General features: G+C 39.6%; 1 protein-coding gene across 1 annotated transcript in view; it reads left to right on the top strand.

The window, feature by feature from the left end:
• LOC138354257 (ankyrin repeat domain-containing protein 61-like) overlaps positions 1-26,527 on the top strand; it is an 85,436-nt gene that overhangs the window by 16,495 nt on the left and 42,414 nt on the right. Inside the window, exons 5-6 of the mRNA XM_069308167.1 lie at positions 22,272-22,370; positions 23,573-23,668. Of these exons, the coding sequence (XP_069164268.1) occupies positions 22,272-22,370; positions 23,573-23,668 (195 nt within the window). The remainder of the gene's footprint in view (positions 1-22,271; positions 22,371-23,572; positions 23,669-26,527) is intronic.

The following is a 26,527-nucleotide window of genomic DNA, read 5'->3' as shown; positions in this document are numbered from 1 at the left end:
CACACATCAGCTCCAGGAGTCAGTATTAGCTTACTGGAAATCTGAACCAGAACTTGGTTCCCTCACAAAGATGCAGGGAGGAGGGATTGTCTTTATGATCACTCTCACGACAGAAAACATCTTGAAAGTAAGCAAAGTAAAATAAAAAAAATCAAGATTGTTTGTTAGAAAAAGAGAAATAAAGCAGAAAACTACTGTGTACACGATTAACTCACCATTTAGTTCGAAGCCCCCTAGTTAAAGCTGGTAACCACCAGGTGGCAGCACCCTGGGAACTCCCAGCTTCCAAGTAAACACTGTTTAGGCCTTCGTCTAATGGTCCTTTGTAGACCTTGACGTCCTTGAGACGTCAGTCTCATACGTCCAAGCTACATCTATATAAGTGTTGGCCAGCCTTTGGACAGTGTTCTCTGTTGGTTATTTGCTTGTGTATCGATTCTAGGTTTAATGTTAGCTTCATGTGTGCGTATTTAAATACCTCTCTTGTTGTGAAGAATTTTGTCTTTGTTTATCTCAAGTTGCATGAGCTTAGGAATGTTCCCCCCACCCTAGGACCTCATTTAGTGCAGACCCTGCCCTGGCAGTGGCTTCTTTGGATGTGGAAAGGTGTGAAGACTAATCCACAAACCAGAAGATGAGGAAACGACAACATTTCCGACAGTCCTGGACCATTATCAAGACTTATTTTTATGGTGGTAGCGAGGTTGTTGTTTGTTGTTGTTTTAAATTCAGCTACTCGGAACAAAAGGTTCCAAGTAGCACGGGCTAGGGTGAGCCCGAAGTTCACTTACCTGTCACTGGAGCGGGGCTGTAGCTGGGAGCAGGGGAGGCACAAACATTAAGTAAGGCAAGAGAAGTGAGGAGGAGGAGGAGGAGGAAATTCCTAAGCGAAGGTAAGAGCAAGGCGGAAGAAATGAGTGGGATGGGTGTAATAATGTGGTGTAAAAAGGGGTATTAGTGGGTATAAGAATGGGAAAGTAAGAATAAGAGGAAAAAGAAAGAGAAAAAAGATTTATGTTAGGTCACGTTTGTTGGAAAGGTACTCTGAGGGAGAACTCTATCAACATCAGAGGCCCGAGGCTTTTCAACACGCTTCCACTTCACATAACTGGTCGACCCCTCACAGTGTTCAAGAGAGAATTTGACAAACACCTCCAAAGGATACTTGATCAACCAGGTTTTGACTCATACGTCAGGCTGCGAGCAGCCGCGTCCAACTGCCTGGTTGACCAGTCAAGCAACAAGGAGGCCTGTCGGCGACCGGGCCGCGGGGTCGCTAAGCCTCGGAATCACCTCAAGGTAGCCTCAAGGTAAGGTCACAGCATTTGAGTAAGTACTGTGAAAGGGAAGAGTCAACAGCAACAAAGCCAAGACTAAGGTCCATGTTGGATATGTTGTGTATCAGACCTGATTCAACAAGATGACGTCTATGAAGAGTAATGACAGGAAAGAATATTTTAGATGAATACCAATTAATTGGATGATTAAAATCCCTAACACGACAGAAGAGAGTATTGTCTGTGTCTACACACTTAACACTTCTTTTGTGTTTATTAAGTCTATCATTTAGTGTACGGCCAATTTTCCCCAAGTATTGGAAATGACAAGACGAAAAGGATAAAAGAGTAAACACTAGCAGATAAAATGTCATCCACACTTCTGTGGAAATATACATTCCATTCACCCATAAGACTACTCAATAGCACGGTCGATATAGCTTCGTCCTCACACACGTGGGGTCCACGGTTCGAGTCTCCTAGCGTCCAGGTGACTGGAAAGACACCAGCTGCAGGAGGAGCAGTGTGAACCAGATTACTACGAAGAGTCTTAGTTTGTGTCGGAAAATCCGACACCATTTAATAAATATATCATACAGATAATAGCTGTGTTGTATAAACAAGTTACCCATAGAAAACGTAACTTGTAGTGGAATTACCGTCTAAAGAAAATGGGATATCATCACCACATACTATTATAATTCACCACCTATTATGGTGGGAATTATTCTTAAATACATTAGTCTTTGGACTTTACCATCATAAACCATCTCATATAAATTAACTTAATTATCAATATTAAAGTAGAGTAAATGTGACCCTTCTATCACTTTCTGAAATCTGGACAATGTAAGCCAGGCGTCAGGGTGAGGAGGGGGCAGCCATTGTTGTGTCACCTCCGAGACGTGTGGAGCAAATTCGGCTCCTATCATATCTGGACAATGTCGGCCAGTAGCGTCAATAGTATGGAGTGTTAGACATTGCCATTGTTGAGACTAGACCAGAGGCTCACACGGGAGCAAATTCGGCACCTGTTAATTTACTTGGACGTAGTGTTATGGAAACTAAAGGTGTACCATTTTCAACACGCTGTCTACAAATCAAGTTAAGTGTTCTTTCCGAAACCCATTATCTATCATTAGTGGCTATTAATGTCATTGGGTAGGGTGAGCCGGTTAGATCACGAAATCGCCTCATACTAAAGGTAATTAAGCCAGGTCTTTAATGTTCCATGTATAGTGTTTTCTCTGACATAGCTTGTCATATATAGGTATCTGGCTTTACAGCTAGCGCCCTTTTAACAGGTCAAGACGAGGAAGCAAGGCTTTGTGCATCAGTTACTGGGTGATGGAAGCTACCTCAAAGAGGATAATTTGGTGTCTACACCCTAGTTATACCTGGTGGACTAACCTGCTGTACTATAAGATAAGGAACCTCTTCAATGTGTGTAGTCTATTACTGTAGTTTGATTGGCTGCATATATATAAATATAAATAATATAAACCCCCCCTAATGTGTAGAGGATCGATTTGTGAGATTATTGCAGAAATACAGTCCACTTATCATTATACAAATTGCTATCGAAGTATATAAATTAACGTAAATATAAATTCATATAAATTAAATAAATATAAATCTCACAGGTCGGTTCCCACATTATTTGGACCTTCAGAACTGGATGACGGATTATTTGATCCTATGAACCCACATTTGGTCATCTTAGTACCGGATGAACCAGTTAACCAGTGGATTCATTAAATATACTAGTGCAGTGTTATTTAAACAAAGCCAGCAGTCAATGACGGCGGCGTTGACTCGTGCGAGTTCACGAGCCCCGCTCAGTTCAGTTCAGCCTCATCAGCGGTTTCATGCACACCCACAGATTTGGTGGCGTGTTATTCTGTGAAATGACAGCGCTAATATAGAAGCCAGCCAAATTAGTGACTGTGTCTTCGCGATATTGTTCACGGATTTCGTGGTGTTACATTTCGCGAGAGATTATCTACGAATTTTGTGGACTTTATTTTGCGAGGTCACTAATAATATTTAATACTTCTTGATAATATTAGAAGTTTCATAGAGGCTAATTAAGAGGCTATTATCAATAATTGTGTATATTATTTCTCCAAAATAGAGAATTATTTAATATAAATTGCACTAGTGATCACAGTATAATATTTACTAATTGCCAACCCACAACAGGGTAGGATATGACTAGTTGAACTATTATCGTTCATCCTAGTCCCATTATTACCATAGTCAGTTGTACTATATTGAATAACCTAACACCATTAATGAATGGTGCAGACCCTATTTTGGGTGTAATTTTTATCAACTCGAATTGAGTTGTATATATAATAATTTACTTATGATCATTACACCTTTGAGTGATTAATTAGTGTCTATTCCATCCTAGGGTGATATTGAAGAGCTAACCTATAGGTACTTCCAGTGACACTGGTTTATCACTCAAATCATTAGTGTGTATGATTGTATATATATAATGTGTATTAATTTTAAGTGCTAACCTCTAGTAGAGGTAGGATTATTGCCTAGTGAGTTCAGAATTTAACCCTAGGCTACCATTAGTACTTGCTCACAATTTATGAGCCAGTGGTGCCCAATTAACAAGTCACCATGACTAATCCACAGAAAGCAAAGCGTGCTTTAATATCAAGCAAACGCCAACTAACAAGAGATCTCAACCAATATGAACAGTTGTTATATGAACCTGTTTTAATTATCATCGGTTGAAAATACCACTGTTACAGATTCAAACCCAATTGCATATATTGAAAGCAAATAGGAAATCTTACCAAAATCAGGTCCACGATGACGTAGTAGTTGAAGATGTGGAACCATTCCTGTCTGACCTAGCACAATATGAAGAAGAAACTCAAGGCAGGTTGGAACATTTACACAGGATAATTGAATCAGAACAAATAGCCAGTACATCAAATAAAGTAGATAATGTTATGGATGATCTGGATCTTTTTGAGAATAAATGTCAAGCCAGATTAGATCCTTTAATCAACAAGGATAAAGCTTCACCTAATATTATACCACAAGAAATTAAGCAGTTCTCAGACAATTTATCCACAGTCTCTGTGGATTCTGAAAACCCAATACCTGAGGCTACTAAGTTAACATGCCTCCAAGCTAGAGGTGAAGCTGAACCAGTAGTAGAAAATGTAAATGAAAATAGCGACAGCACTAATTTCCCAGTCCAGCTTCCTAGGAATAATGCTGGCAATGAGAAAACTGTCATACATCTAGTACTACAATTGCTGGATTTACCTCAACCTGATCAGACTGCTGACTCATTACAATCCTTCAGCATGGAGTTTGAGTCACTACTAAGAATATTCAGTCTTAAGGTTGATATAACTACTAGTGAATGGATGACCAAAGTAGTCCTTCAACGAAAATTGTCCAGCGATATACTAGATGAATTATATGCACATCAACATAACACCATCCTGACAGTACAGGACATCACTGAAGGTTTACATTCCATCATAAACAAACGACGAGCAAATGAGGAAGTTAAAGCCTCATGCAAGCCTTCAGAAATAGAAAATAAGAGTCAATTAAAGGGTAAAACAACTACCCCAAATAAACATCAGTCAATTACTCTAACATCAAGTTGCAGAAAATCTGACAATGCAGCAGAATCCTCCAAGCGTACTGTTACTAGTTCACCCAAACCGGTAACTTCCAAACGTGCAGTAGGTTGGGGGACATGTATGTTCTGCAAAAAGAAACATTCAACATACCGTTGTGCTAATTATCCAACCAGAGACACTCGTATTGAGCGACTCCAGGAATTAGGGAGATGTGCAAGGTGTCTCAAGTCACACAACATAGACTATTGTGATACCCAATTCAACACCTGCAACAGGTGTAGAAGGGGTAGGCACCATGCAGCACTGTGCAAATATACGAAATTAACGTATTCAAGACCCAAGGTGGAAAATAGCATTCCCACCACAGTACAGTACTGCAAGGTGCAACCAACAAAGAGTGTCCAATCGGCAAAGTCTAAAGGTAATACGACTTTGCCTACTGCCCAAATTACCATCCTGAATAAGAGGGCCAAGGTCCATACCCGTGGGTTGTTTGACCAAGGATCCCAGAGAACATATATTACTAAAAAGCTGGCAGATGAATTACAATTAAGGCCTGTAGCCCAGATGTCATTCAACATCTCAGGGTTTGTAACAGATGCAGGACCTCAAGTCTACCAGGTGGTACAACCATCAGTACGTTTAGGCAGGTACATCTGTCGAGTACAATCCATTGTGGTGGACAAAATACCAGTAGACCTACAAGTTCAAGGTCTGAGAGCAACAGCCAAATTCCTGAGAAATAGAGGAATAAAATTGGCAGATAATATTAAGTCTGATCACCTCACTGACTTCGGTCTCCTTGTAGGGACAGACTATTGTCATCGATTCATCGGTAGCCCTACTAAATATCAGGGTATAACCATGTTAAACTCTGCAGGAGGTAAATTACTCTCAGGCCCAGTAACAAGCCTGAGGAGACCTATGCCTGCAGATAAACAATACTAGTAGAAATCTAAATTTGTCAGCTGATTATATTTCTCCAGTAGCATTATACTAAGGAGATTACAGCTGACTATACCAACAGAGGTTGATGTTAGTATCATCATTTGAAGCTGAAGATGAGTTCATGAGGCCTCAGTGGCAAATCAGTGAACAGTAGCCTAAAACAGCTACAAGTCACTGCGACCAATGTCACTGAACCCACTGCAGTCTCAGAACCATACTTTACTTTAATGATGAGCTATTCAATCTTCTGAATCAATTAACTAAATTAAACCCCAATAAATCTGATGACTGATTTGATACATTTATTATTTAATCAAGATGTATTCCATGGGCCTCAGTGTTTATATATCAGTGACTAGTTACCTGAACAAACTTCAAGTTATATCTAATGTCACTGATCTCACTGCAGTCCCTGAATCATACTTGACTGTAGTACTTGATCCAATCCAGTCTTCTGGGTTAAATAATATGTAATTAGGCTTGAATATTAGCCTTTCAAGAGTTGACAGGGAAATGAAATTGCATTAGACTTCTAACCCCTGCAACTCTAGTACGGGACATCCGTCCTGTACGAACAGACACACAAATGTGTGATTACTAACTACTAACATCAAATTAATCTAATAATTCGAAGGAGGAGTATCGGTGTTCGTCTGTTCTAATTAGGACTTCGACCCATGAGCAGCCCCCTGGGAAATTATGTCGGAAAATCCGACACCATTTAATAAATATATCATATAGATAATAGCTGTGTTGTATAAACAAGTTACCCATAGAAAACGTAACTTGTAGTGGAATTACCGTCTAAAGAAAACGGGATATCATCACCACATACTATTATAATTCACCACCTATTATGGTGGGAATTATTCTTAAATACATTAGTCTTTGGACTTTACCATCATAAACCATCTCATATAAATTAACTTAATTATCAATATTAAAGTAGAGTAAATGTGACCCTTCTATCACTTTCTGAAATCTGGACAATGTAAGCCAGGCGTCAGGGTGAGGAGGGGGCAGCCATTGTTGTGTCACCTCCGAGACGTGTGGAGCAAATTCGGCTCCTATCATATCTGGACAATGTCGACCAGTAGCGTCAATAGTATGGAGTGTTAGACATTGCCATTGTTGAGACTAGACCAGAGGCTCACACGGGAGCAAATTCGGCACCTGTTAATTTACTTGGACGTAGTGTTATGGAAACTAAAGGTGTACCATTTTCTACACGCTGTCTACAAATCAAGTTAAGTGTTCTTTCCGAAACCCATTATCTATCATTAGTGGCTATTAATGTCATTGGGTAGGGTGAGCCGGTTAGATCACGAAATCGCCTCATACTAAAGGTAATTAAGCCAGGTCTTTAATGTTCCATGTATAGTGTTTTCTCTGACATAGCTTATCATATATAGGTATCTGGCTTTACAGCTAGCACCCTTTTAACAGGTCAAGACGAGGAAGCAAGGCTTTGTGCATCAGTTACTGGGTGATGGAAGCTACCTCAAAGAGGATAATTTGGTGTCTACACCCTAGTTATACCTGGTGGACTAACCTGCTGTATTATAAGATAAGGAACCTCTTCAATGTATGTAGTCTATTACTGTAGTTTGATTGGCTGCATATATATAAATATAAATAATATAAACCCCCCCTAATGTGTAGAGGATCGATTTGTGAGATTATTGCAGAAATACAGTCCACTTATCATTATACAAATTGCTATCGAAGTATATAAATTAACGTAAATATAAATTCATATAAATTAAATAAATATAAATCTCACAGGTCGGTTCCCACATTATTTGGACCTTCAGAACTGGATGACGGATTATTTGATCCTATGAACCCACATTTGGTCATCTTAGTACCGGATGAACCAGTTAACCAGTGGATTCATTAAATATACTAGTGCAGTGTTATTTAAACAAAGCCAGCAGTCAATGACGGCGGCGTTGACTCGTGCGAGTTCACGAGCCCCGCTCAGTTCAGTTCAGCCTCATCAGCGGTTTCATGCACACCCACAGATTTGGTGGCGTGTTATTCTGTGAAATGACAGCGCTAATATAGAAGCCAGCCAAATTAGTGACTGTGTCTTCGCGATATTGTTCACGGATTTCGTGGTGTTACATTTCGCGAGAGATTATCTACGAATTTTGTGGACTTTATTTTGCGAGGTCACTAATAATATTTAATACTTCTTGATAATATTAGAAGTTTCATAGAGGCTAATTAAGAGGCTATTATCAATAATTGTGTATATTATTTCTCCAAAATAGAGAATTATTTAATATAAATTGCACTAGTGATCACAGTATAATATTTACTAATTGCCAACCCACAACAGGGTAGGATATGACTAGTTGAACTATTATCGTTCATCCTAGTCCCATTATTACCATAGTCAGTTGTACTATATTGAATAACCTAACACCATTAATGAATGGTGCAGACCCTATTTTGGGTGTAATTTTTATCAACTCGAATTGAGTTGTATATATAATAATTTACTTATGATCATTACACCTTTGAGTGATTAATTAGTGTCTATTCCATCCTAGGGTGATATTGAAGAGCTAACCTATAGGTACTTCCAGTGACACTGGTTTATCACTCAAATCATTAGTGTGTATGATTGTATATATATAATGTGTATTAATTTTAAGTGCTAACCTCTAGTAGAGGTAGGATTATTGCCTAGTGAGTTCAGAATTTAACCCTAGGCTACCATTAGTACTTGCTCACAATTTATGAGCCAGTGGTGCCCAATTAACAAGTCACCATGACTAATCCACAGAAAGCAAAGCGTGCTTTAATATCAAGCAAACGCCAACTAACAAGAGATCTCAACCAATATGAACAGTTGTTATATGAACCTGTTTTAATTATCATCGGTTGAAAATACCACTGTTACAGATTCAAACCCAATTGCATATATTGAAAGCAAATAGGAAATCTTACCAAAATCAGGTCCACGATGACGTAGTAGTTGAAGATGTGGAACCATTCCTGTCTGACCTAGCACAATATGAAGAAGAAACTCAAGGCAGGTTGGAACATTTACACAGGATAATTGAATCAGAACAAATAGCCAGTACATCAAATAAAGTAGATAATGTTATGGATGATCTGGATCTTTTTGAGAATAAATGTCAAGCCAGATTAGATCCTTTAATCAACAAGGATAAAGCTTCACCTAATATTATACCACAAGAAATTAAGCAGTTCTCAGACAATTTATCCACAGTCTCTGTGGATTCTGAAAACCCAATACCTGAGGCTACTAAGTTAACATGCCTCCAAGCTAGAGGTGAAGCTGAACCAGTAGTAGAAAATGTAAATGAAAATAGCGACAGCACTAATTTCCCAGTCCAGCTTCCTAGGAATAATGCTGGCAATGAGAAAACTGTCATACATCTAGTACTACAATTGCTGGATTTACCTCAACCTGATCAGACTGCTGACTCATTACAATCCTTCAGCATGGAGTTTGAGTCACTACTAAGAATATTCAGTCTTAAGGTTGATATAACTACTAGTGAATGGATGACCAAAGTAGTCCTTCAACGAAAATTGTCCAGCGATATACTAGATGAATTATATGCACATCAACATAACACCATCCTGACAGTACAGGACATCACTGAAGGTTTACATTCCATCATAAACAAACGACGAGCAAATGAGGAAGTTAAAGCCTCATGCAAGCCTTCAGAAATAGAAAATAAGAGTCAATTAAAGGGTAAAACAACTACCCCAAATAAACATCAGTCAATTACTCTAACATCAAGTTGCAGAAAATCTGACAATGCAGCAGAATCCTCCAAGCGTACTGTTACTAGTTCACCCAAACCGGTAACTTCCAAACGTGCAGTAGGTTGGGGGACATGTATGTTCTGCAAAAAGAAACATTCAACATACCGTTGTGCTAATTATCCAACCAGAGACACTCGTATTGAGCGACTCCAGGAATTAGGGAGATGTGCAAGGTGTCTCAAGTCACACAACATAGACTATTGTGATACCCAATTCAACACCTGCAACAGGTGTAGAAGGGGTAGGCACCATGCAGCACTGTGCAAATATACGAAATTAACGTATTCAAGACCCAAGGTGGAAAATAGCATTCCCACCACAGTACAGTACTGCAAGGTGCAACCAACAAAGAGTGTCCAATCGGCAAAGTCTAAAGGTAATACGACTTTGCCTACTGCCCAAATTACCATCCTGAATAAGAGGGCCAAGGTCCATACCCGTGGGTTGTTTGACCAAGGATCCCAGAGAACATATATTACTAAAAAGCTGGCAGATGAATTACAATTAAGGCCTGTAGCCCAGATGTCATTCAACATCTCAGGGTTTGTAACAGATGCAGGACCTCAAGTCTACCAGGTGGTACAACCATCAGTACGTTTAGGCAGGTACATCTGTCGAGTACAAGCCATTGTGGTGGACAAAATACCAGTAGACCTACAAGTTCAAGGTCTGAGAGCAACAGCCAAATTCCTGAGAAATAGAGGAATAAAATTGGCAGATAATATTAAGTCTGATCACCTCACTGACTTCGGTCTCCTTGTAGGGACAGACTATTGTCATCGATTCATCGGTAGCCCTACTAAATATCAGGGTATAACCATGTTAAACTCTGCAGGAGGTAAATTACTCTCAGGCCCAGTAACAAGCCTGAAGAGACCTATGCCTGCAGATAAACAATACTAGTAGAAATCTAAATTTGTCAGCTGATTATATTTCTCCAGTAGCATTATACTAAGGAGATTACAGCTGACTATACCAACAGAGGTTGATGTTAGTATCATCATTTGAAGCTGAAGATGAGTTCATGAGGCCTCAGTGGCAAATCAGTGAACAGTAGCCTAAAACAGCTACAAGTCACTGCGACCAATGTCACTGAACCCACTGCAGTCTCAGAACCATACTTTACTTTAATGATGAGCTATTCAATCTTCTGAATCAATTAACTAAATTAAACCCCAATAAATCTGATGACTGATTTGATACATTTATTATTTAATCAAGATGTATTCCATGGGCCTCAGTGTTTATATATCAGTGACTAGTTACCTGAACAAACTTCAAGTTATATCTAATGTCACTGATCTCACTGCAGTCCCTGAATCATACTTGACTGTAGTACTTGATCACATCCAGTCTTCTGGGTTAAATAATATGTAATTAGGCTTGAATATTAGCCTTTCAAGAGTTGACAGGGAAATGAAATTGCATTAGACTTCTAACCCCTGCAACTCTAGTACGGGACATCCGTCCTGTACGAACAGACACACAAATGTGTGATTACTAACTACTAACATCAAATTAATCTAATAATTCGAAGGAGGAGTATCGGTGTTCGTCTGTTCTAATTAGGACTTCGACCCATGAGCAGCCCCCTGGGAAATTATGTCGGAAAATCCGACACCATTTAATAAATATATCATATAGATAATAGCTGTGTTGTATAAACAAGTTACCCATAGAAAACGTAACTTGTAGTGGAATTACCGTCTAAAGAAAACGGGATATCATCACCACATACTATTATAATTCACCACCTATTATGGTGGGAATTATTCTTAAATACATTAGTCTTTGGACTTTACCATCATAAACCATCTCATATAAATTAACTTAATTATCAATATTAAAGTAGAGTAAATGTGACCCTTCTATCACTTTCTGAAATCTGGACAATGTAAGCCAGGCGTCAGGGTGAGGAGGGGGCAGCCATTGTTGTGTCACCTCCGAGACGTGTGGAGCAAATTCGGCTCCTATCATATCTGGACAATGTCGACCAGTAGCGTCAATAGTATGGAGTGTTAGACATTGCCATTGTTGAGACTAGACCAGAGGCTCACACGGGAGCAAATTCGGCACCTGTTAATTTACTTGGACGTAGTGTTATGGAAACTAAAGGTGTACCATTTTCAACACGCTGTCTACAAATCAAGTTAAGTGTTCTTTCCGAAACCCATTATCTATCATTAGTGGCTATTAATGTCATTGGGTAGGGTGAGCCGGTTAGATCACGAAATCGCCTCATACTAAAGGTAATTAAGCCAGGTCTTTAATGTTCCATGTATAGTGTTTTCTCTGACATAGCTTATCATATATAGGTATCTGGCTTTACAGCTAGCGCCCTTTTAACAGGTCAAGACGAGGAAGCAAGGCTTTGTGCATCAGTTACTGGGTGATGGAAGCTACCTCAAAGAGGATAATTTGGTGTCTACACCCTAGTTATACCTGGTGGACTAACCTGCTGTACTATAAGATAAGGAACCTCTTCAATGTATGTAGTCTATTACTGTAGTTTGATTGGCTGCATATATATAAATATAAATAATATAAACCCCCCCTAATGTGTAGAGGATCGATTTGTGAGATTATTGCAGAAATACAGTCCACTTATCATTATACAAATTGCTATCGAAGTATATAAATTAACGTAAATATAAATTCATATAAATTAAATAAATATAAATCTCACAGGTCGGTTCCCACATTATTTGGACCTTCAGAACTGGATGACGGATTATTTGATCCTATGAACCCACATTTGGTCATCTTAGTACCGGATGAACCAGTTAACCAGTGGATTCATTAAATATACTAGTGCAGTGTTATTTAAACAAAGCCAGCAGTCAATGACGGCGGCGTTGACTCGTGCGAGTTCACGAGCCCCGCTCAGTTCAGTTCAGCCTCATCAGCGGTTTCATGCACACCCACAGATTTGGTGGCGTGTTATTCTGTGAAATGACAGCGCTAATATAGAAGCCAGCCAAATTAGTGACTGTGTCTTCGCGATATTGTTCACGGATTTCGTGGTGTTACATTTCGCGAGAGATTATCTACGAATTTTGTGGACTTTATTTTGCGAGGTCACTAATAATATTTAATACTTCTTGATAATATTAGAAGTTTCATAGAGGCTAATTAAGAGGCTATTATCAATAATTGTGTATATTATTTCTCCAAAATAGAGAATTATTTAATATAAATTGCACTAGTGATCACAGTATAATATTTACTAATTGCCAACCCACAACAGGGTAGGATATGACTAGTTGAACTATTATCGTTCATCCTAGTCCCATTATTACCATAGTCAGTTGTACTATATTGAATAACCTAACACCATTAATGAATGGTGCAGACCCTATTTTGGGTGTAATTTTTATCAACTCGAATTGAGTTGTATATATAATAATTTACTTATGATCATTACACCTTTGAGTGATTAATTAGTGTCTATTCCATCCTAGGGTGATATTGAAGAGCTAACCTATAGGTACTTCCAGTGACACTGGTTTATCACTCAAATCATTAGTGTGTATGATTGTATATATATAATGTGTATTAATTTTAAGTGCTAACCTCTAGTAGAGGTAGGATTATTGCCTAGTGAGTTCAGAATTTAACCCTAGGCTACCATTAGTACTTGCTCACAATTTATGAGCCAGTGGTGCCCAATTAACAAGTCACCATGACTAATCCACAGAAAGCAAAGCGTGCTTTAATATCAAGCAAACGCCAACTAACAAGAGATCTCAACCAATATGAACAGTTGTTATATGAACCTGTTTTAATTATCATCGGTTGAAAATACCACTGTTACAGATTCAAACCCAATTGCATATATTGAAAGCAAATAGGAAATCTTACCAAAATCAGGTCCACGATGACGTAGTAGTTGAAGATGTGGAACCATTCCTGTCTGACCTAGCACAATATGAAGAAGAAACTCAAGGCAGGTTGGAACATTTACACAGGATAATTGAATCAGAACAAATAGCCAGTACATCAAATAAAGTAGATAATGTTATGGATGATCTGGATCTTTTTGAGAATAAATGTCAAGCCAGATTAGATCCTTTAATCAACAAGGATAAAGCTTCACCTAATATTATACCACAAGAAATTAAGCAGTTCTCAGACAATTTATCCACAGTCTCTGTGGATTCTGAAAACCCAATACCTGAGGCTACTAAGTTAACATGCCTCCAAGCTAGAGGTGAAGCTGAACCAGTAGTAGAAAATGTAAATGAAAATAGCGACAGCACTAATTTCCCAGTCCAGCTTCCTAGGAATAATGCTGGCAATGAGAAAACTGTCATACATCTAGTACTACAATTGCTGGATTTACCTCAACCTGATCAGACTGCTGACTCATTACAATCCTTCAGCATGGAGTTTGAGTCACTACTAAGAATATTCAGTCTTAAGGTTGATATAACTACTAGTGAATGGATGACCAAAGTAGTCCTTCAACGAAAATTGTCCAGCGATATACTAGATGAATTATATGCACATCAACATAACACCATCCTGACAGTACAGGACATCACTGAAGGTTTACATTCCATCATAAACAAACGACGAGCAAATGAGGAAGTTAAAGCCTCATGCAAGCCTTCAGAAATAGAAAATAAGAGTCAATTAAAGGGTAAAACAACTACCCCAAATAAACATCAGTCAATTACTCTAACATCAAGTTGCAGAAAATCTGACAATGCAGCAGAATCCTCCAAGCGTACTGTTACTAGTTCACCCAAACCGGTAACTTCCAAACGTGCAGTAGGTTGGGGGACATGTATGTTCTGCAAAAAGAAACATTCAACATACCGTTGTGCTAATTATCCAACCAGAGACACTCGTATTGAGCGACTCCAGGAATTAGGGAGATGTGCAAGGTGTCTCAAGTCACACAACATAGACTATTGTGATACCCAATTCAACACCTGCAACAGGTGTAGAAGGGGTAGGCACCATGCAGCACTGTGCAAATATACGAAATTAACGTATTCAAGACCCAAGGTGGAAAATAGCATTCCCACCACAGTACAGTACTGCAAGGTGCAACCAACAAAGAGTGTCCAATCGGCAAAGTCTAAAGGTAATACGACTTTGCCTACTGCCCAAATTACCATCCTGAATAAGAGGGCCAAGGTCCATACCCGTGGGTTGTTTGACCAAGGATCCCAGAGAACATATATTACTAAAAAGCTGGCAGATGAATTACAATTAAGGCCTGTAGCCCAGATGTCATTCAACATCTCAGGGTTTGTAACAGATGCAGGACCTCAAGTCTACCAGGTGGTACAACCATCAGTACGTTTAGGCAGGTACATCTGTCGAGTACAAGCCATTGTGGTGGACAAAATACCAGTAGACCTACAAGTTCAAGGTCTGAGAGCAACAGCCAAATTCCTGAGAAATAGAGGAATAAAATTGGCAGATAATATTAAGTCTGATCACCTCACTGACTTCGGTCTCCTTGTAGGGACAGACTATTGTCATCGATTCATCGGTAGCCCTACTAAATATCAGGGTATAACCATGTTAAACTCTGCAGGAGGTAAATTACTCTCAGGCCCAGTAACAAGCCTGAAGAGACCTATGCCTGCAGATAAACAATACTAGTAGAAATCTAAATTTGTCAGCTGATTATATTTCTCCAGTAGCATTATACTAAGGAGATTACAGCTGACTATACCAACAGAGGTTGATGTTAGTATCATCATTTGAAGCTGAAGATGAGTTCATGAGGCCTCAGTGGCAAATCAGTGAACAGTAGCCTAAAACAGCTACAAGTCACTGCGACCAATGTCACTGAACCCACTGCAGTCTCAGAACCATACTTTACTTTAATGATGAGCTATTCAATCTTCTGAATCAATTAACTAAATTAAACCCCAATAAATCTGATGACTGATTTGATACATTTATTATTTAATCAAGATGTATTCCATGGGCCTCAGTGTTTATATATCAGTGACTAGTTACCTGAACAAACTTCAAGTTATATCTAATGTCACTGATCTCACTGCAGTCCCTGAATCATACTTGACTGTAGTACTTGATCACATCCAGTCTTCTGGGTTAAATAATATGTAATTAGGCTTGAATATTAGCCTTTCAAGAGTTGACAGGGAAATGAAATTGCATTAGACTTCTAACCCCTGCAACTCTAGTACGGGACATCCGTCCTGTACGAACAGACACACAAATGTGTGATTACTAACTACTAACATCAAATTAATCTAATAATTCGAAGGAGGAGTATCGGTGTTCGTCTGTTCTAATTAGGACTTCGACCCATGAGCAGCCCCCTGGGAAATTATGTCGGAAAATCCGACACCATTTAATAAATATATCATATAGATAATAGCTGTGTTGTATAAACAAGTTACCCATAGAAAACGTAACTTGTAGTGGAATTACCGTCTAAAGAAAACGGGATATCATCACCAAATACTATTATAATTCACCACCTATTATGGTGGGAATTATTCTTAAATACATTAGTCTTTGGACTTTACCATCATAAACCATCTCATATAAATTAACTTAATTATCAATATTAAAGTAGAGTAAATGTGACCCTTCTATCACTTTCTGAAATCTGGACAATGTAAGCCAGGCGTCAGGGTGAGGAGGGGGCAGCCATTGTTGTGTCACCTCCGAGACGTGTGGAGCAAATTCGGCTCCTATCATATCTGGACAATGTCGACCAGTAGCGTCAATAGTATGGAGTGTTAGACATTGCCATTGTTGAGACTAGACCAGAGGCTCACACGGGAGCAAATTCGGCACCTGTTAATTTACTTGGACGTAGTGTTATGGAAACTAAAGGTGTACCATTTTCAACTCGCTGTCTACAAATCAAGTTAAGTGTTCTTTCCGAAACCCATTATCTATCATTAGTGGCTATTAATGTCATTGGGTAGGGTGAGCCGGTTAGATCACGAAATCGCCTCATACTAAAGGTAATTAAGCCAGGTCTTTAATGTTCCATGTATAGTGTTTTCTCTGACATAGCTTGTCATATATAGGTATCTGGCTTTACAGCTAGCGCCCTTTTAACAGGTCAAGACGAGGAAGCAAGGCTTTGTGCATCAGTTACTGGGTGATGGAAGCTACCTCAAAGAGGATAATTTGGTGTCTACACCCTAGTTATACCTGGTGGACTAACCTGCTGTACTATAAGATAAGGAACCCCTTCAATGTATGTAGTCTATTACTGTAGTTTGATTGGCTGCATATATATAAATATAAATAATATAAACCCCCCCTAATGTGTAGAGGATCGATTTGTGAGATTATTGCAGAAATACAGTCCACTTATCATTATACAAATTGCTATCGAAGTATATAAATTAACGTAAATATAAATTCATATAAATTAAATAAATATAAATCTCACAGGTCGGTTCCCACAGTTTGTCGTAAGGCAAGCTTTATGCCAAGAGGACGAAGGGTGTGAGTGAGATTTATTAGTTCAGATATTAAGGGAAGGCAGAATACAGTGGTACTAGTGTGTGAAACAGGTTTGGGATAAAACAAATTTAGTTTAGATTGAGAATAGGCACAGTTGATAAAATATAAGTGGTAACCAAGGCGAGAGAAAGATAGGCAAATAAAAGACATTTTAGAAACAAGAAATTGAGGGTTATTGATGCGCAGAGTGTAAAGCAAGAGAGACGACAACACTTTCTTAACGATCAATAAAGTCTCAGTTTTAGGAGAGACTTCTTTAAAACAAGAGGCTTGTCAGGCACCAGTCTCTTTTTAAGTTTATTTTTATAAAATTTACTGCTTGCAGATTGGTGATTGTGTGGATGCCTTGGAGTTTGTCCCTGTGGTGTTTAGGAACTCCGAATTGGAGGAGTTGATGTATTCCTCATACTCTAAGTTTGCCCCTTCCTTCTCCTTTCCCGTTTCTACTTGCTGTGGTTTTGTAAACCCCCTTTCTGGCCCCCTCCACCTTAGCTCTGGGAACCGAAGCATCTGAGGGTTTCAGAGTCTGGGCAGGGTTTAACAGTTAACGTCGACAGAGGAGACAGTTAAGCTGTCCCTTCCCACCAAGAATTTAGGGACTTCTAATTTACAAGGATTTATAGTCTGGAATAATGCCTTTCTTTCCATTCAAGTACCAGGTATGAAACAAGGCTTAGCTTCTCCGAGTCTTAATAAGTAACTATCGGGGCTGGGGTATCCCAAGGATGGTTTCTGAGTTCGTCCCCTTCAACCCTTTCTCCTTCTCCAGAGACCTTTTCGCTCCAAGCAGAGGACTAAACGTATTTTCTGTCCATGCTTGAGCCTGATTCTTTGGTTGCCCCTCCAGGATCATTTCCATGTACTGTTAAGAGGTCATGGATGCATCTTATTTCCAAAGGTTTCCGTCATCCTTCCTTTGTCTTCTTTAACCCGGGTTGACATTTTCTGGTTACTCCTGCATATACCTCGATGGACCCTGCCTCATGAGTTTGGGTGGACCTTAGCTTTCTGGTTGTGGTACAAGATCCCTGGTTCTCCCGGACTTGCAGACAACCCTCTGTTTTCCTTGGGGGCTCGGCATAGCTTTGCCATACCCTATGCTTGAGTTGCTGAAAGCATTTTCTGTATTTCAGGTTTTCTTTGGCTGTGATTGTTTTCTACTTGTGGAGAATTTCTTGTCTTCTCGTGTTCTGCCTAAGGACGTGAGTATTTGGAAACTTCATGTGCAGCTGCCTTTACATTCCAGCCCAGACCGCCTAGGATCGCAGGACCTGTATTCACTTGGCCGGTGTTTTGCGATTCCGGAATAGGTGAGATGTTCTCTTACCAGCTCCGACAGGACCTGTAATTTTTTGGCTTTATTGTGGCCTGTTATAGCACTGTTACCATTGGGTTCGGTTTCGGAAACCTTGCCAATTTTTTTTCTCTCCTACTTTTAGGCAACCCGTTCTCGCACTTTCTTTAAGTCAATATTGACTTATTAAATACATGCATTTGTGACATACTAATTTATTGTGAATATTTATAATTTACCGTGAAAAACTTCATAGAAAACACCGACCTTACCTAACTTTCTTAGTATGTTAAGATAAGCATCTTATTGCTTTGTAATTACAAATATTACTTATCCTATACGTATAATAGGTAAAGTAATAATTGTAATTACGAAGCAATAGGATGCTTATCTTAACATACTAAGAAGGTTAGGTAAGGACGTTGTTTTCTATGAAGCTTTTCAAGGTAAACTAAAATATTCACAATATATTAGTATGTCACATATGCACTTATTTAAAAAGTCAATATTGACTATAAGAAAGTGCGAGAACGGGTTGTTTTAGGAGGTATTAGCCTCCATCTGAGTTCATTTTCTGAGTCCATCTCGCATGCTGGCAGGCAGTGCTTCCCCAACACTAGGCTTTAGATTCGGCTTGATCACCAAACTTTTTCCCTGCCTCCATCTTTTTATTTTTCCTTTGTTTTGAAAAAGCTATCTAATCGATGGTTTTAGCCGCAACTGCCGGCTCAAAGGGTTATTTCCGGCCCTCAGCTGGGTTCTATACCAGAGAGGTTCAGTCCCTGCTGCTCACAGGTGATTCTTCAATGTTAGGGCCTTACCTGTGGTTAGTCAGGATAAGCATCCACAGGGTACTGATTCTCACGTCTTAGGTTCTCGAGTCAAATGTGGAGAGTATGTGACCCGTTCTATACCTTGAAAGCCCATGAGCAACAGTTCCTTGTTGCTCTTGGGCTTTCCTATTTTTATCCCAGGATCTGCAGATGCGTTGGTCTACTTCCTGTAATTTTCTTGAGTCAGGAGTTTTTCCCTCAGATTTAGTCAGTCATGGCAACTTGGTTGGACTCTGATGTGGTGGAGATTAAGCTCCTAACAAATCAGTGTGACTGCAAACCAGAGATCTGTTTCTTTCCCAGCTTGTTGGGTTCAAGGTTCTTGGGTTTTGGAGGAAATCTCAGTTGGTCCCATCCTAGGTTTATCCTGGTTAGGGATTCCTGGTCGGCTTCCATCTCTCTTCTACCTGCGGCTCTGCTTCACCTAGAGCCTCATCTCCATCTGGTGATAGAATGGCCCCAGATTACTCAAAGGTTGATTGAGCAATTGCCCAGGAGCCTGAACTTTGTCTATGGTCAGGGGAGCCGGTCGGCCGAGCGGACAGCACGCTGGACTTGTGATCCTGTGGTCCTGGGTTCGATCCCAGGCGCCGGCGAGAAACAATGGGCAGAATTTCTTTCACCCTATGCCCCTGTTACCTAGCAGTAAAAATAGGTACCTGGGTGTTAGTCAGCTGTCACGGGCTGCTTCCTGGGGGTGGAGGCCTGGTCGAGGACCGAGCCGCGGGGACACTAAAAAAGCCCCAAAATCATCTTAAGATAACCTTAAGATGGTATTTCACTTAGGCATGTTTTGGCTACAGGTTCTTTTCTAATTCTTCTGGTTCTGGCCATTTCGTACCCACCAGGACTGCCGAGTTTTGCCTTTTGTTTGTTTGCCATTTACTGGATTTTAGTTCACCGGTCCTCTTTTGAGTTTTTCGGGGTTTGTTTCTTTGATGCCTCTTTTCCTCGTGACTCGATGAGTTTACAGAGGACTCTGCCCAGGGCTGGGTTTTTGTCACCAGCGCTCACCAGACTTTTCAAAATCGCTGGGCGTGTCCTCTCCTTCGAGCGCACAGATCAGTTAACAAGTTTGCAGTGCTGTAACAGGCACTAGAGGATTCATCTTCCTCCTGGCTCCATTCCCCGGATTAATTCTAACTACTTTCCAGTAGCTCATTTTTTTGACTGACAGGGATTTTCTTTGGTTCTATCTTAATTGGAACTGAACTCTGCATGTAGCCCGGATTCTAGATTTTTGGGGATTGGTTATTGGCACACCACCTGCATGTTTCATCTCAGCGATAGGACGAATTTTTGGCACTCTTTTCGTCTCACTTCATTGGTTCTCGTACGTTTCAGTTCAGGTGGTTTTGTCTTTCTGTCTTCACTCATGATGTTCGGTCTTGGAGGAGCTGCTCTTATTGGCCTTAAGCATCAATACTTCCTCGGAACCATTGTGCAAGTTGTGTTGTTCAAGTTTTCACCTCTGCCCTGCTCATTATTCTTATCACCCGTCTTCATCGCTAGATCAGGGGTTGGACTTTCTTTCAATCCTTAGGTTCTCGGTTTTCCCATCAGTCTGTGATACCCTTTTCAAGGCTCTGTTTTTACTGGCCCTCGCTTCTGGCCGTCGGAGTTGAGAGTCTTATGCAGTTCTCTGGAAGAGGAGGTTCTGTTCTTTTGGCCCTGGTTGATGGCTTCTTCGGTTACAACCTTTCGTATTTTCTAGTGTAGAATGTGATGGTTAACATTCAGATGGGTTCTTCGGTTATTGGTTCGTTGTTTGCTTGGTCGGGGGTGCATTATTTGCTGTGTCTGGTGGCTGCTCTTCGTTTCTACCTGAAAGTCACCGAGATATTGTTTCCTAGCTTCCCTGTTCCAAGGCTCGTTTAACTCCGGTTGTCCACAATGTCAGTATATCTAGCCAGTTTGTGGTCTACCCTTAGACCCATGATGTTCGAAAACTTGCAGATCTGACTGCATTATTTTCTCTTATGTCTTGGGCTGATATCTGGGCTCGGGGGTTTTGAGGATTTAACAAGGACCTGGCAGCTCGTTACCTGGTTAGTGTTCCTCATCGAGTTCGAGTTGTTCTTCTTCACGAGCCTAATTTTTTGCTCTCCTCCATTCTTGTAAGTTTCGATTTTCATATTCTGTGGGGAGTTAGCTACCGGGAGCCACCGTTCGGCCCCCTCCAGAAAACCGGCATTGAATGTGGTGAAAAAATCAATAGATTCTGTCAGGTGGATTCGAACCTGTACACTGGGTACTCCTAAGCACACACTTTAAACCACTTAACTATAACATGCTCATAAGCAATGAAAGCTGGGATTCAACTATATTCTCTAGGAGTCCTGAGGCTTCCACTGAAGCCAAATAAGAGTTTCACACAATGCCCACATGCACTCTGGCTGTGGTATAGGAGTTCTACCCCAATACTTCTCTTCATAAGTAAAAAAATCACATTAGCGGGATTTCTTTGAGAACTGAAACGCCTCTTGCAGGTTAGTCCTCGGTGACTTTCTGGCCTTTCTCCACTTTTTCCAGATGTACCAGTTTGTAGTTTTAGGCCCTAGATTGAATAGCATTGACATAGGAGCCGTTAGCTCCCGGGATGTTGCCATCTGGAAGTGAACAACTATATCTAGGGGGTTTCAACAAGCCATTGGTAGTTTGTAAGTAGTCATTTGCTGCTTTATTTCTCTTTTCTCCGTGAACCTTACAGTTGTCGGTTTTCCTTCACATACTTTCTGAATGTTTCTATTGGTAAGAGTGATGGTGAAAAATCCCCAGTATCCTCCGCCTGTTTCGGGAGGGTCAAATTTTGGCTCGGGTCTCCCGTTGGTTATTGAGAACTCCTGATTGTGATGTGACTCATATGTGTGAAGCGATCTCTGTGCCGCAAGCGACATGGAGCCCCTTAAACCCACTCAAAATGAAGTGTTTCCATTACATTTGATGTTGATATTTTCTGTAGGGAATACTTAAAGTTGTAACCCTAAAAATCTTTAAATTGCAGGATTAACTGCCTTAATGTATGGTGCTGATGGGGCATGCGAGAGTGCGGTACCACTCCTCATGGAGGCTGGAGCGAATATAAACCTCGCAGATATTCACGGTAAACTAGCATTATATCTACTGTATGTAAATAGTAAATAAATATAGCAAACATCTTGTACTGGAGAAAGGGTTAAATCCTCTTCGGTTTACTACCAAATAAATCTCATAACATTGTTTCATGCTTTTAAATGAAAACAACCATTTTCCTGCTTAGATAATATTTGTTGTAACTATGTGGATCATTATACATACATAGACGTAATGAACAATTACATAGCATAATTTGTTACTATTGACTTTATAGTATGGAAAAAACTGACAACAAAACTTAAATATTCCTTAGCCTAGTATAGAAGATATATTTACTATATTAGGCGTCAGATAGTGTGTATTATGCCTAGAAGGGTTAGGTTAGGTTTTCTTTTCAACATAAAAATTCAATAGTACCGATTTTTACTTTCTAATTGCCTTTACGTCAATATATGTACGAAAGTCCTTATCATTACCGTAAGTACTACTTAAACAAGAGGATGGGCTGGGTTTTGTAAGTTAATATTAACATTCATTGACAGGTGTGTAAGACTTCACACAACATTCCAAAGTACACCTATATACCTTCAAACAACATTCACTGGTAGCCCTCTATGTCATCATATAACATTCACCTGTGGCCCTATATGCCTTGTTATAGGAGAAGAAAAACTGTACTTTGTTGAGAGAGATGCAAAAGACACTTTATCGCTGCTCTCTACAGCCGTCTACTTTTTTGGTTATGGGATTCAAAACTGAGAAAGTATCTTATTTTTTTGGTTCCCTACACTCCTCTATTCTTTCATTGAAGTCAGCACTTAACCACCATATGCATCACTCGAAACACGGACCTCAGTAACTCTCCTAATGATAATAACTAGACTAATATTCTTTTCCAGAGGCTGGGGATAGCATTGTCATGAAATATATATTTTCCAACAATATACGAAACAATATAGGAAACAGTAAATATTATTGACTATATACAAGGTGACTCAAAAAAACTTATATAATATTACTTTGTTATTATTATTATTATTATGCATTTCATTTTGAAAATTTAATGTAATAGATGAATGTCCTTTGCTCAAACCTTAGTCTGACTGTCATTATTAATTCTAATGAGTTAAATCTGAAAGGAAGGAAACATCTTCTGTGCTATCAGCTGTAAAAAACTTATACATGTTTTGGGTACATCTCTTATATGCAATCGTCCTCTACATATTTTAGGGCTGACTGTAGTTATGCAAATGAAACAATATGGGTCTTCAGTACTCTCCATCCTCTTGGCCTACTGCCCTGACCTCACACTCACAGACAAAATGGGTGAGTTTTCGTTTTGTTTATTCAATACTAGAAGGGGTTCCTGGCTGGGCCCAGCTTTTCTTATCCTTGTCACTTCCTCGCTCCTCCCCCCCCCCCTTCTTTCCCTCTTTTTCCACCCTCTCCCATTCTTTCAGAAAATGTATTATTATAAAGACCAGTAACTCCAGAACAACTTTATGGGAAATACAACAAATATTTCAGATGTTTTAATGAAAATCACAGAGTGGGTCTCCATAAATCCCAATATTTCTTAAAGCATTTTACGAAAGGACGACACCGACTGGCCTGTGGCACTCTCCTATCCACCATGGTTCACCTTGTAAAGTTGGCTGAGGCTAGCCCCAAGCGTCTCGCGTCAAACCTGTGACAGCCATTCTATTATTTATCAACATATTTGTTTCTGTAAGTATTTTCAGACATTGGATGTTGGCGCCTAGGCAGTTGTAGTCAGAATATATATCTTACCAACAAATGGTGAGTAAAAAGCTGATAATCGGGACACATATTGAAATCTGATGTACGTGGTAACGTTGGGTAGGAGGACGGGGACTGAAAAACAGCCAGGTTTTGCTTCAGTCTATCAATTGCAAAATATTCTAGATTGCGTTTCAATCCCACTATGAAAAAGTGTAATTTCTTTTGAAGTTCCTACCCATGGATTTATCTCATTTTGGTTTAAACTGATACAGGGACCCCACGTCTTATGTTACCCGATAATTGATTGATCATTGTTGCCACTGGAGGCGGCTAGTATGCGGTGGGCTATACGCCCCCCATACTCATCCTATGAGCGGTAGCGCGGAAAGATTTATAGAAAGCACAAAAGGTCTTTATCAGACGTCAAGGAAGTTTTGGGGCGTGTTTCCTGTTGGTCGGACCTTAAGAGTTGTAGCGTCGTCCGTAGCCTGTTATCTGGACCGTAACCTGTTGACAGGTTGATGGTCGGGTGTCCTCGCAAGTTGTAAAACTGCTCGACACAAACTCTGAGATCTGCACCCCACAACGTTTTTACAAATTCATAACTCGATGCAATCTGAATATAATCCTGCAGAGACTGAGGTAACTACGAAAAAAAAGTGCTAAGACATTGCGATTAAGACTGCAGAAGAGATAATACAACACACTGGTAATATTTATTCTGCATCTTCCCTCTTGAAGAATAAATAATACCAATGTATGGCTTGGTAGGAGCACATCAGAACATTGTCCTAATATTCAGATGTGCTCGCTCGACGAGCTGCACTTTAATACTAGCCTACGCTGGGACTTACACAATAACAGACCTCCCTGTCCATGCTGAGCCCTACACAATGACACAGATCTATCTATGCTGGGTTATACACAATAACAGACATTCCTGTCATTACTGGGCCCTACACAATAACATACATCCCTCTTTCCTGTCTGTCCTGTGCTCCACACAATAATTGACATTCTTGTCTATCTGTTCCCTACACAATGACATAAACCGGTCTGTGCTGGGCTTTACACAATGTCACATACAGTGTATTATAGGTTCTATACTTGGACATGAACACTTGTGTAATTCATGCTGGGAGCTACACACTGATTCAAACCTGTCTAAGCTGGGCTCAACACAACTGTTATCGTTATAATAGTTATGGCTCACATTAAACAGAACTCCAGATTTAACTTCTTAAGGTCCCAAGGTCCTAAGGTCCTTAAGGTCTTAAGTGAAACACTAAAATTAAAAAGTTTTAATATAATTACCGAAATAATCAAACAAAAGATAACTTTAGGAATCGCCCATCTAACTCTTGGGTATGGAACAGGAAAACAAATTACTTCACTAGTATTTACCTCGATGCTCTAATAAAACTGACTGAGAAAACTCAAGGTAGGGTCATCTATTACTTTTTATTCAAAATACAGTTCAACAGGTGCTCAGCAAACACTTTAATATATAGACTTCATCATAGATAAGTCATTGTCGCAAGACGAAATCACTTTAAGAACATACAAACAAAATCTACTTAACTGGTGAGAGGAGATTTTCACCCATTTATTTCATACACGACCGTCTAAACATAAAGGTGACAGACAGCTCGCCTCCTCCACACAAGAGATAACATCAATACATAGTCAGCAACTCATCGGATTATCCACATCATACATAACTGGCCAAACTAGCATAAAAAACATTAAAATGTTAACAAATCCAGGAATATAAATTTCATACTTGTAACTGGCCAATAAACACATTAAAAAAATATTCTTTAATAGCAACATTTAAGTTTGGCAAGACTGAGCGACAAGCCCATATAAAATGGCAAAATAATATACTTATTCAATTTCTGTACGCCTGCATCAGACTTAGATGTTTGTTGGAAAATAATTACATATCCCAGACCATTATTGAAAAATAATTGCAATGAATGCATAACAATGCAACACCACGTGACTGAAGAAGTGGTACAGCATCGATTATAATTCAGTATTTACAGTTCTTAGCTTTATTAGTAAACATTATAATACTCATTAATTTAGAACAAAATGATACCCATCCAACCTGCCTATGCAATGCGATTTTCTAGCGTTATGTGAGGATGTAATCATGAGGTTATAACAATATCGGACATCCCTGTCCATACTGAGCATATCGGACTGCCCTGTCCCTACACAGTGGCATATATCTCTGTCCATACTGGGCTAGACACAGTGGCAGATATCTCTGTCCGTACTGGGCTATACACAATGACAGATATCCCTGTCCATACTGGGCTATACACAATGACAGATTTTCCTGTCCATACTCGCCCCTACATAATGACGGACATCAATGTCCATACTGTGTCCTACACAATGACAGATATCTCCGTCCATACTGTGCTCTAAACA

This window comes from Procambarus clarkii, chromosome 62, assembly GCF_040958095.1.
Source record: "Procambarus clarkii isolate CNS0578487 chromosome 62, FALCON_Pclarkii_2.0, whole genome shotgun sequence".
Lineage (NCBI taxonomy): Eukaryota > Metazoa > Arthropoda > Malacostraca > Decapoda > Cambaridae > Procambarus > Procambarus clarkii.
Note: the sequence above shows the minus strand (reverse complement) of the source record. Positions and strands in the feature narration are given on the sequence as shown.